The sequence below is a fragment of the Lactuca virosa genome, chromosome 6 (assembly GCF_052849685.1).
Source record: "Lactuca virosa cultivar CGN04683 chromosome 6, Lactuca_virosa_CGN04683_v6, whole genome shotgun sequence".
Taxonomy (NCBI): Eukaryota; Viridiplantae; Streptophyta; class Magnoliopsida; order Asterales; family Asteraceae; genus Lactuca; species Lactuca virosa.
Window position 1 is genome coordinate 247,038,598 of NC_136431.1, and position 12,526 is coordinate 247,051,123.

A 12,526-nucleotide genomic window follows, 5' to 3' on the forward strand; every position below is an offset into this window, starting at 1 on the left:
GAAAAGCGATATCTGTGGGCCCCTCGATGATTTGGTGTTGACTTATGTGCTGGGCCCAGCCAGGACTAAATTGATGTGTTCGATTAGAAGTCCTACATCATCACAAATCAGGAATCGGGAAACATAGATTCTGGACAAACAGATTGATTACATTCCATGTCTTTTGTCTGGGGATATCAAGCAGAACGAAGGGTTATATGATCACTTATCTTAGGACACGTAACTGACTGGATCAGAGTTCGGCAGCAGCTTTTTGGAAGCTACAATTTGCTGGTCAAATTTAGAAGGCATACTAGCAATTATAGTTACAGACTTATCCAAGTGGGAGACTGTTGGATTAGGTGTCTAAGCCCATAACTATAATTGGTATGTACTTGAATTCATAGCAGCACAGTCCTTTTGGGTTGCCCTCAACCTAGCAACTGGACAAGGAAATTATGAAAGGAGAGATATTAATTTATAAGATTAATAAATTAATATATATATATAATTGATTTATTAATATGTTAATGGATTAATATATTAATTAGAAATCATTATGTTTAATTAATTGTTAGCCAGAAATTAATCAGAATTGATTTTGGGGTTAAAAGAATTAATTATAAAGTGTAGGGACTAGTTTGCAATTAACTGATAGTTGAATGGAAGGATCCAGAACTCCCTTGGAAGGGGGTGGACGAAAACCCTAGGGTAAACTCTAGAGAATTCGTCCAAGGGGTCCAAGATAAGGCCTTGGGTCTTGCTTAGGCCCTAAGCAAAGGATAACTAGGGTTTTCCCTAAACCCTAGTTCCCTCAACTATTTAAGGAGCCTCCTGGCTCACATTTTAGGGTACTCATTCTTTGGAAGAATACCTTGGCCGAAATTGCATACTCCCTCCCCTCTCTCTTCTTCTACTTTCATTCTTGCTAGTCATTGGGTGTGATTCCATTAGAGGCATTACACTTGTGGTGCTAAAGCTTCCAAGAAGATCAAGATCAAGATCAAGGGAATATCAATTGTTTGCTATAACAATTGAAAGGTATGTAAACCCTAAACCCTAGTTTGTTAATTTCGAAATTAGCCTCTCTCCTCTAGGGTTCTTGTTTTGCAATTCAAAGTTGTATGTTCAATAGTTAAAACATAGATCCAAAGTAGGTTGCATGTAAACTTAGGAATTGTTTTCTAGTTTATTTGTTGTACATAAAACCTATCACTAACATCGACACGTCTTCCTGGGCCTCACCACAACAAGGGTATAAAATAGATGGAAGATCAATACTACGCATAACAAGATTACAACTAGTCGTTAACTAGTTAAGGATAAGCCTTTAAGTAAAAATATTGATTTTTATCGGAAGATTTTATTCCACCTAGTAGCAATACCACCACACGATAGAGTAAGAAGGTCCAACCGAGATCTATCTTCCTTAACCGTGAATTGTTTCTCTATCCCGATGCTCCACTCCCATGAATCCAACTTGTTAGAAATATGAATATACAACTCCAACAACGATTGAAGCTAAGACTCCAAAGCTAAGACTTCCGAATTTTTGGATTAACATTCCGGATTTTGGACTGAAATTTTGGAATTCAAAAAAAAACTTTGAAATTTCAAAAAAACAAGATCAAAATCTAATGAAAAATCGGGAATTCCGATAAAAAAAATCATTTTTTATTTAAACCTAACAAAAAATTAAATAAATATAGTAAATGTAAACTATATACAATATTATGACATAAAATTAGACATTTTGTTGAAAAATAGTAGCATTAAATACTTTAAAATGGATATTTCGGACTTAAACATAAAAAAAAAGTGGGAAAATTTTGAAAAAAACCAAAAAGTATATCTGAAATTTAAAAATCAAACCTGAATGAAATATTCAGGAATAAGCATCATTTTTCTAAAACTAAAATAAAAATCATTTAAAACAAAAACGTTAGTTAACAAATTTACCTTTATAAAACTCATACTTCGTAACATAGATCTGTATTAAAAAAAAAAATTGCACTCTTCCCTACATTTCAATATTTTCACCATTTTCCCTCCCTTCGCCATCTTTGAAGGTATTGTCGGAAACCCTAGGTTGATCGCTTCCAAAATGACTGAAATTTCTAGAAAGCTTGATGTCGAGAAACTAATTTCATACAGCGATGACCTAGTTCAGTTCTTGAAGAACGAAAGAGACATAAATGACTTGAAGCATTCCGTTGAAAAATCCGACACACTCCGCTATCGATGCCGTTCAGATTATGCCGCAGTTCAAAGCACTCTAGAAGGTAATACGTCCTTTTTCACTATATGTCCCTTAGTTTGTGTAAAATAGAAGAAAAGTTACTCTCCTGTTACAAAAGAGATCCATATCAAACGGTTTACTTTTCAACTCTATAATCTATCGATTCAAAATCTTCGTTGAGAAATTGATATGCTAAGTTGTATTTGGTATCAACATGAAATGTTTTGTTGATGAAGTAGTGGTAAAACGCTTTCAATTCTCTGAATTTCGAAGTCCATGGACGAAAATGGATTGCAATCCTATGTTTCCTGCTTTCTGTAAGCAATTACCCCTATTCGGAAATCAAGAAGTTAATTTCAAAGTATCAAAATCTCTCATTTGTCATGCATTAATTAGTAGTTAATCACATTTACTCTTTACACCTTGGGTCAATTATTCCAAGTTTTAGGAGTCTGGGGAGTAAAAAGTTTCAGTGGATGTTTGGATATGTGTTTTCAAAGTAGTCACTGAGACTTAAAGATCTAGAGTCAACAATCACATAACTAGTTCACCAAAGCTTTGGCTAATTAAGTAATTTACATTTAGTCACACTTCCAAAAACTCCCCTAAACATAATTATTAGTTTCTTTGAAGATTTTTAGGATTAAAATCAATTTGTATATATGTTCTAAATGTGGGGTGAAATTGACAGTGGTTTGCTTGGTTTAGGCTTTAGAACAAAAGTGGCATGTAACATTTAAAAGGAAAATTAAGTGTCAACAGATTATTCAGTGTTGATTAGGTATTTTAGTTGATCTTGATATTCCAAATTGCAATATTGTAATTTCACTTTTCACACAACAGATTATCAAAAAAAGATAGACCTATGCAAGCAAAAAACAGAAGCTGCAAAGGCTGAAGTTGCTTCAGATGCAGAAATACATTTGCTTCAGAAAGAATTGGATGAAGAACTTCAAAGAGAGACATTGCTACAAGAGGAGCTTAGATAAGTATATACTTACTAATGTTTAATTTACTTTAATTTTGTGTTTATACATGATTACTGATTATCCATCATTATCATTATTATTATCAACACATCCATCACCAATGAAATTAAAGATCTTGAAGAACAAAGAAGTTCCATTGAAGACAGAAGGAAGGTTCTGAAGAAACTCAAACAAGATGAATTAAAAGCACAGTAAGCCTCCATATTTTTTCCCCCATTAAGTGTAATCTGGATAAATGATGTTAAAAGTTTATGTTTTTATCTTTTTTTTTTTTTTTTTTGCAGGATGAAGCTATCAATGTTTGCATGTGTAACAAGCATCCTCCCTGACTTAAATGATCAGTCCAAGATGATATCTGGACGTATCCTTTTTTTGTGTTTAATATTACTTTTATACAATTACTAGATCATAATTTTAAAAAAATATATATTCCTTGTGAATTTGCATTTCTTTAATTTGAATAATGACAGATATTGTTGATAAAGAGAAGAAAGTTGTTGAAAAGTTTGAGTTCAATCCCGAGGAGAAGAGTGATTTTGATACTTGTAATACAATCTGGGAGATGATAAAAGAATGAAGCTTTTTCCTCCTCATGTAAACTTAATATGTGATTGTTTTAAGTCCATATTTTGGGTTGAATTTGTGAAGATTTATATTCCTGTGGGTTAATTTGTATTTATTTGTTTGCTTCTAGTAAAATCAAAAATGGTTTGGTTTGGTTTGGTTTGGTTGTAACTATACTAAGGTAGTGATAAGGCTATGGTGTTTTTTCTTTTTTACTTAATGGAAATATATTTTGTATCAAGTAAACTATGTGTCTTTGTTTCCTTTATGCTTAATGTAGAAATAACAGACTTAATTGAGGAAGATATCTATCCATAAAGTCTAGCCAAAGTATTGTCAAATAGGTGTAAAATGACCAAAGTACCAACTAATGTTATTATATTATTAAAGTGTGTAATAGCTACAGTGATATTGATTAATTTTTTAAATGAAAAAGAAAACAGTTCCTTTTAATATAGTGAAACTGAAAAATTAAATATCGATATGTGGAAAAGGAAATTTGAGATTCTATCTTTTCTTTACTATACTCTGAAAATATGCTTATTTTTCATTTTGTTTTAAAAATGCCTATTCCTTTTATTATGTAGTTCATCCCTTTTTGCTCTTCTCATGATCTCATCTGTTGTTTTTTTTTTTTTGTTTTGTTTTTTTTTTTTAACCATTGTCGTAAAAACAATAATCAAGAGGAAAAATCTACTAATTGTTATTCTTTCTTCTTTATAAGATCCAGGGTTCCCCGATAAGCATTTTTTACTAAATCTAAAAGAAAAAATTGTCACTTTGAACTATCACAGAGTCACAAAAAACACTTTACTTCATTGAAAAGCTATGTGTTTCGCCTGTTTAGTTGTTTCTTATCAACCATGAAAAATTCGTTAAGGATAGATACCAAACTCAATTTTGGCCAACTTGTCGAAAATATAGGTTTCAAAACCATTTTAATAAATCAGGTTTCATCTGATATTTAACCAGTTCTATATGTTCGAACATTTTAACCCCAAATCGATTTAATATGAACTGGTTTTCCACTCTATAACCGGTTTTCAAACCTCTAGTTCGGTTTAAAAAATTGATTTGCACTCATCTAATTGTATTGATATAGAATGGTACGAGTGAGCAAAACCGAAACCAAAAACCCAAAAACGAAAAAAATCGATAAAACCCAAACCGAGAAATCAAACCCTAACTGTCGGGTTTGGGTTTAGAATTTTAAAAACCGGATTTTTCGGTTTGGGTTGGGTTTGCCTTGTCAAAACCGACCCAACCCAACGGTTTTGAAACCGATCTAAACCTGACCCTAACCGACCAAACCAACCCAACTATTTATATGTTACTTTGATTTTCATGTTTTGGTTATTAGCTTCAGAACTTGGTAGTCTTAATATTTTTTTGAACTATGTAATTGACTTTGGTGTTTTTGGTTGTTTTAAATGGTTCAAAATTTTTTTGAATTAATTTGTTAGTTTATTTACATTTTTTGAAGAATGGGTTTAAACCCAAAATCCATGAACCCATGGGTTGAACCCATAAAATGAGAAACCGACCCTATAACCGGAAAACCGAACCCGGTCAAAAACCGAACCCATTGGTTCTAAAACCCAAAAACTGAAATAACGGGTTGGGTTCGGTTTTACCCCAAAACCAACCCATGCTAACCCCCTATATAATGGTATAAATTGAAAGAGACGATAAAGGAGATGTTTATTTCTTAAAATTATGCACGAGGACAACATATTATCGTACATATGGAATCCAAAAAATAAAGCTGCTATTCTTATGCTGCTAAGGGTGGATATAAAGAAGGTGTTTGGGATTACTTTTCAAATTGATTTTTTGAGTTTTTGGTTTTTTCGAAAAGCTAAAAGTCTAAAAAAGTGTTTGACAATTTTAAAAGTTCTTTTAGAATAACTTTTTTCTAAAAAGGAAAATGAGTTGTTTTAAAAGCTAGAAATTTATGAATTTTGGCTTTTTGGCTTTTATAGATCAAAAAGTCTTTTTATCAAAAGAACTTTTTAGGTTAAAATCAAAGACCAAGGAACCACATTATAATGTGAGGTGGTGTTCTAAGGCTAGAGGGAGTGGTAACATGCGGTAGCATGTGTTAAAATATTGTCACGTCATGTTTTTATAGACACGTAAGCATAATATGATGATATGGAGTGGTGATGTGGTTAAAAGGTAAATATTTTTTTTTCTTAAATCAAATAAATTTTTATTTAAATTTTTAAATAAAATAAATTATAAAAAATGTACAAATGGTTAAAGCTAGAGTTACAAACATATAAAGCTGAAGTAATCAAATAGGGACCACCTGCCTTACTTTCTTCTTCCATTTCCTCTCGCTAAGCAAATGACGAGCCAAAACTAGCGCATGCCTTAGCGAGCAAATAGGGAGTCATAACGATTATTTAACGAATCCTTAGCGAGGGGGAGTGGCGACTTTAGCCTAAGGTTTGGTGCTTGCTAAAAAGATGTTCTCCCCTTTGTTTTGGGATTGTTTAATTAGTCTATAATTTTTTTTTTACTTTATCTTAACATTTGTATTTTACTTTATTTCCCAGCTTTTCTCGTTGGTTTTTTTTTGAATGATATATATATATATATATATATATATATATATATATATATATATATATATATATATATATATATATATATATATATATATATATATGGAAAAGTGAATATGTGGCTGTCATGTATGTAATATTAGGTATAGAACCATCAAATTTGACTTCATTTTGATTAAAAATCACATTTTTTTCATTGTTAGCTTCTTCCTATTGCTTTTAAGATCATATAAATTATTGATTTCATAATTTATCCCCAACATCTATCTATTTCGAATGTGTTGTTTATATTAGACCTCCAGTAGGCTTCATAACTTTCTTTGACACCTACCATATGTATACTTGCATGATTCTTTTTTGATGTGTTATGGGAAGAAGTTTATTGGGTTTTTAATGAACAATTTCAATCTTTCACTATAGTTTTCTATATTAAATTTGAATATGAAGACTTATCGGTAGTTGATAATGTATTCTTATACATGGTTTGTGATGCAAAATTAAATATTTAAAACTTCATAAAAATATGTACAAAGCCTATCATCTAGTATAATAGAGGATATAAGAAAGATGGTAGAGAGATTTGATTGCATTTTGTTAAATCAACGTAGTTTTTGATGGTTCTATACCTAATATTAGATACATAACAGCCACATATTCCCTAATATCTACCCGTTCAAAAAAAAAATGTAAACATTTCATTTATTTTATACTATTTTTTATTTATTTATAGTTAACAAAAATAAATTATTTCGCATTTAGCCCATTTGATGATTAAACAATCGAGAAAGATAAAGGAGGAGCAGAGTGCTTTAGCTGCTTGAGATAGATCGAGAGAAATGGCGACAGAAGGAGCTTCGGAGCAATCACTATGGCAAGGATTCAAAGATTTCTGGAGCGAGAGATTTAGGATCTTGGATGGTTATCACCCTTACATCCGCCGCCAAAACCCTCTTCCGTCATGGTCCTCCTCCGATGTCGAAGAATTTATCGCTTCCGATCCCGTCCATGGTCCCGTCGTATGATCAATCTTCCCTATTTACATGCCTTCTTCATCGATTTATTTGTCCCTTCTATGTTTATTGATTGATCTGATTATGCGTTGCTTCGTAATCATTGATTAGGTTAAATATACTGCTTGTTTGCTATTCATAATTTGATTATTGATTTTTGATTCGCATGTATAGAAAGCAAGATTTGAAATATATGAATCCTTAGCTAGGCATTTGATTCGTTAGGGTTCTTCTTCTGGTCTGTAGGTTTGAGACTTCCGCCTGTTCTGCATTGTAAGTTTTTTTTTTTTCATTTGCTTTGATTTCTTTCAGTATGATGAATGGGTTATGAGGTGATATGTGAACTGAAGGCTGCAATCTTGTTTTTTATTAGCGATTACAGATTACAGATTACATAGTAGATTGACTCCTGAAATAGTTTGTTTCTTTTGAAGTTTAGAGAGTCAATTTTACTGATATATCATTGATTTTTGTGCACCTAAGGTCATTGTATGTTGTATTTTCAATTATGAAAGTTTGTTTATTCAACAAGGTATCCAATTTTTTCCCAATTTATGCAACAAAGTGGTTTTCTAGATGAAGCATGCACAACCATTTTTCATTCTAGAAGTAAAATGCACTACAAATACAAATTAACACTCACCTGTTTACAGCTTAAGACAACCCGTGATGCTGTGAAATTTCTTGCTGTTGGAGGCATACTTGGAGCTGTGTCAACTGGTGGATTTGCATGGAAATATTCAAAAAGTCCCCATGGTAAGTCTAAATGACCGTTTTACCCTTGCATTCCAAAAAAACAAATTTCACAACATTCAATCAGTTTAAATGACCATTTTACCCTTGGACTTTGCAGGTGCGGCGTTGTCATTGGCAGCAGGAGCAGTGTTTGGGATGAGTTTTGGGCAAGAAATTGCAAATCACTCTCTTCAGTTATACAGGTTGGACACCATGGCTGCCCAGGTCAAGTTCATGGAATGGTGGGAGAAGAAGGCGGGAGGACGATTTTAAAACTTTGTGTTGTTGAGATACTTGAAGCATGTCTGAAATAAATATTTTAGGTAGTTTCCATGTTTTGAAACCCTAAATATTGTTCTTTGTTGGTGGGTTGGTTTAATGGTTGTATTTGAATTAGGTTTTTGGAAGGAAGCTGTATGACTTTTTAAATAAACTTCTTGATTGATAGACAATCTGTCAATATAATTGCATCTCTAATTGGAGGTTTTTTGAGAGTTCAGTGATATGGAGTATTGGAATTTATCTCATATATAAAGTGTTGTTTACCAATGGAATTAGAAGGTTTTTTTGGTCAATATTTATTGAGGGTATTTTACTCTATATATGTCTAAAGAGACTCGGAAAGTTACGAGAACGGCTGTAAGGACCCAAAGAAGGGACCATAAACTATCTTGAGGTGTATATTGTTTATGAGGATAATGACTTGAGAGGGTAACGTACTTTAGCTGTTGGTCACATTTGGTCACTAAATTATTTTCTGTGCTTTATTAACGCTTGAACTTGTTGAAACGTGTACATTATACCGGTATGACTGGTACTAGTGGGTTTTTCCGGTTTTTGACATTGTTTCCAGCCAAAAATGAGTTTTCCGGTCAAACTCAATTTTTCGGCATTGTTTCCGACGACATCTCTGGCATACGCAAGCTCCGGCTACATCTCGGATGGACGTTGCTTCCTTCCTTCACAGCCCCTCTCCATCACCGACTACACCATCTCCCTCTTTCGGTATGCTTCCTTCCAATTTATGCAGTGATTGATTCGACAGAGTTGAGCTCTAAACAGTCGCCGAGATCCGACGGGAGCTCGCCCGTGAGGTTTTTGCAATTTCCGATCTCGTCTAGGATTTCTCCGGTAAGGTCGTCAGTTCCTTATTCTTTTCTCAAAATCGATTGCAGGCTTCCTTTTTCCCCATTCGAGTTGCAGGTTTGATGGATGACAAATGGAGAAGGGTGTGTGGGTTTGACGGGGTTCACAGAGAAAACAAGAGGCTTTTTGCAGTTTCCGATCTCGTCTGGGATTTCTCCGGCGAGGTCGTCCGGTGGTTTTAGTGGGTAATTGGAGGTGGTTGGCAGTGGTTTTAGGTGGGAATGATGGACGTAAGGATGATGATTGGTGGCTGATTTGGGAGGTGTTATCGGTGGTTTTAGGTAGGAATCGAGTTTGACCGGAGAAGATGACCGAAAAACTTATGTTTAGCCGGAAACAACCGCAGAAACCGGCAAAACCCACTATTACCGGTCATATTGGTATAATATACACATTTCAACAAATTCAAGGTTAATAAAGCACGAAAAATAATTTAGTGACCAAAAGTTAAAGTACGTTACCCTCTCAAGTCATTATCCCATTGTTTATGTGACTATGAGCGTGTTCGGCACATAGCGTTTGAGAGCTTCTAGCGTTTGACAAAACGCCCTGTTTTGAATAGAAAGTCTCGTTTGACACTACAATCTTCTAGTGTTTAGTTTAAACAAAGCGTTCCAAATCCAAATACTACTTCATTAACGTTTAAAAAAACGTTATCCGCTACCAGCTAGTTTTGCCGAACACGTTTTATGTCAATGAAGGATCCAAAAAGAAGGTACACCATGAAACCCTCGTTCCGATGTGGTTGATCCATAACAAAATATGTTACGGTGATAGAGTAACAATAAGAATCAAATTTAGGGTGTGTTTAGTTACGGAAAAATGAGCTGTTTTTTCGGAAAAAAAAATTCCAAGAAAAATGAAAATTTTGAAAATGTGTTTAGTTCAACAATTTTTCTAAATTTTTCGAGGAAAATGAAAATTTTTCGTTTTCCAAAATTAAAAATAACTTAGAAAATTTTGGAAAACCGATAATCATTGTTTTTCATATTTTTCTAATTCCAAAAATTTCAAAAATATAAACACACACACCTCTACAAATTTTGGAAAACCCCTATAACCCCCCCCCCCCCCACCCACACACCACCACCCCCAAAAAATACACACACACACACCACTATCGTTAATTCCGACCTACCATCAGATCCACCACCATTGTCATCACCACCACCACCATGTCATCACCGCCACCACCACCACCACAACTATCGCCATCATCGTCGTCACTGCCGCCACCACCACCACCAGTATCGTCATCATTCACACCACCACTACCACCACCACCACCGCTACCACCAAATCCTCCACCACCACCACCACCCCCACCCTACCAACACTATTGTTTTCTAAAAATAAAAACCGAGAGAAAACTACAAATATAAACACGTTTTCTAATTTCTGAAACCGACAGTAAAAAAGGAATAAGTTTTCACTAAACAAGTTTTTTAAATTTTCCAATAAAAACTGAAAACAAAAAACTGAAAATGGGAAATGAAAATTGTTTTTTTGTAACTAAACGCAACCTTAATATTTCAAGTATTCGGAACACTTCATTATTGTCAATAGTTAGTTATGCTATAAGACCTTCCGGAATACCGGCCACGAACCGGCTTGTGGTCTATGTGGCCACAATCATGGTCAGTGGACACCACCCGACTTAACGTGGTCGATCGTGCTCGTTGAAGATCGTGGTGGGGGAGACGGAAGACAACGACAAATGGGAGCTTGGGAACAACTGGGCCGTTTGACTAGCCGTTCCAACGACCAATTTTTCAAAAAAAAATATTTTTTAAACAACCATTTTAGCTATAAATACCTTACTATACAACCTCATTTTTTACACCATTTTTCTCTTTCTTTGTTACACAATTACACACAACTTTTTTACAACAAAAAACCATAAATCCCAATCAAAATACCCCCAAACTATCAAAACTGCAAACCCGATAACGCTTTTGTGTTAGATACAACCACCCATCAATTCCCGACCATTGAATCACCTCAAGGTGGTTTTGTGAATTTTCTCCAAACCGATTCCCCTATCCAACAAACACCACTTTTCCAACAACAATTATAAACTTTCACGCCGTATCAACAATAATTTCAACTCGTTTCGTATACCAACAACCTTTCCAACCACAACAATCACAACCACCACCTTCACAACCCCCTCTTTCGCCAGATTTTGTGCCGGAAACAAAACTGTAACATCCCAAAAATCATAGTAAAAATTTTCATTTTTAAAACCCTTTAATAATCCATAAACCATACAAAAACATTATTTTCAAGAATATAGTCGAAATCAGAGTATCCCAAAATCACCAATCAACAAAATATCCAAGGACGATGTGCACAATCACTCATCCGCCTTGACCCGATCATCTGATGTACCTGAAACCATGAAATCAAATTGTAAGTCAAAGCTTAGTGAGTTCCCCCAAAGTACCCTACACAGCAACATAATACAATGCACGCAACCATGCCTACAGCACTAGGCTGTACTTCCACCGAGACCGCTCCCGAGCCTACATCATAAGCTGGACCGCTCCCGAGCCTACATCATAAGTTGTACCGCTCCCTTGTGTCAACAATATCAAATAGACCGTCTGGGTATCTTGTCCTTCAGCATAAAGTAGGATCGCCTCAACCTAACAAAACAATAACATGTAGACATATGCAACGATAACCAATAGCCAACAAGTACAGGTAATCATATAGATATACCAGTCCAACATATCACCATTGAATACTAGTAATCATACAGATCCACCAGTCTAACATATAACCAACATAACATTATCCTATATACCAGGATACATAACTTAGTGGGCCGACATTGGTGCCTTCGACCCAAGAGTACGGTGAGGAAGACTCACCTGAACTACTCATCAGAAGCTTAATTGTCACCTCAACAACAGAACAGCTAACCCAAGCTTCCTAAAACCAAACTGAAACCAATCCTTAGTCAAATACTTAATTCTACCGAAGTTTGACCAAATGTCAAACTGATCAAAAAGTCAACGGTCAACACTAAGGTCAAAACTGCCCACAACAGCCCTCCACATCGTGGGCACAAAATGCCAAAATAGTCGATGATTCCCCAATCGCCACGTCGAGGCAGCCTAAGACCACGCTGTGGGAAATGGCCTGAACAACTCAACAAGCTTAATCCATTTTATTCCGATTTCAAGAGCTCAAAAGCTTAAATCTGATCCTTTCCAAGGTCAATAAAGTTTCTAACTTTATCTATTAGGAGGGTCCAAATCACCAAGATGTAGACTTTAAGTCTCAAAG

The 12,526-nt window shown here is 34.7% G+C and overlaps 2 protein-coding genes across 2 annotated transcripts; both read left to right on the forward strand.

The window, feature by feature from the left end:
- The first annotated feature begins 1,968 nt into the window (after positions 1-1,968).
- Positions 1,969-3,986, forward strand: LOC145120366 (plectin-like protein). Its single transcript, XM_079056195.1, has 5 exons — positions 1,969-2,261; positions 3,062-3,203; positions 3,297-3,398; positions 3,492-3,568; positions 3,678-3,986. Exons 1-5 carry the CDS (start codon positions 2,084-2,086, stop codon positions 3,782-3,784), a joined length of 606 nt encoding a protein of 201 aa, XP_078912321.1. The 5' UTR covers positions 1,969-2,083; the 3' UTR covers positions 3,785-3,986.
- Positions 3,987-7,097: 3,111 nt separating this feature from the next.
- Positions 7,098-8,585, forward strand: SDH6 (succinate dehydrogenase subunit). The gene is made up of 3 exons (XM_079058308.1): positions 7,098-7,357; positions 8,005-8,107; positions 8,205-8,585. The coding sequence occupies exons 1-3, from the start codon at positions 7,178-7,180 to the stop codon at positions 8,357-8,359; spliced, it is 438 nt and encodes a 145-aa protein (XP_078914434.1). The 5' UTR covers positions 7,098-7,177; the 3' UTR covers positions 8,360-8,585.
- Positions 8,586-12,526: the final 3,941 nt, after the last annotated feature.

Bases quoted from the DNA above. Each gene is read 5' to 3' on its own strand.
- LOC145120366 (XM_079056195.1), top strand. From the start codon at position 2,084: ATGACTGAAATTTCTAGAAAGCTTGATGTCGAGAAACTAATTTCATAC. The intron at 2,262-3,061 runs GTAATACGTCCT...TTCACACAACAG, and splicing joins AGTTCAAAGCACTCTAGAAG to ATTATCAAAAAAAGATAGAC. The intron at 3,204-3,296 runs ATAAGTATATAC...TATTATCAACAC, and splicing joins TTGCTACAAGAGGAGCTTAG to ATCCATCACCAATGAAATTA.
- SDH6 (XM_079058308.1), top strand. From the start codon at position 7,178: ATGGCGACAGAAGGAGCTTCGGAGCAATCACTATGGCAAGGATTCAAA. The intron at 7,358-8,004 runs GTATGATCAATC...ACCTGTTTACAG, and splicing joins ATCCCGTCCATGGTCCCGTC to CTTAAGACAACCCGTGATGC. The intron at 8,108-8,204 runs GTAAGTCTAAAT...TGGACTTTGCAG, and splicing joins ATATTCAAAAAGTCCCCATG to GTGCGGCGTTGTCATTGGCA.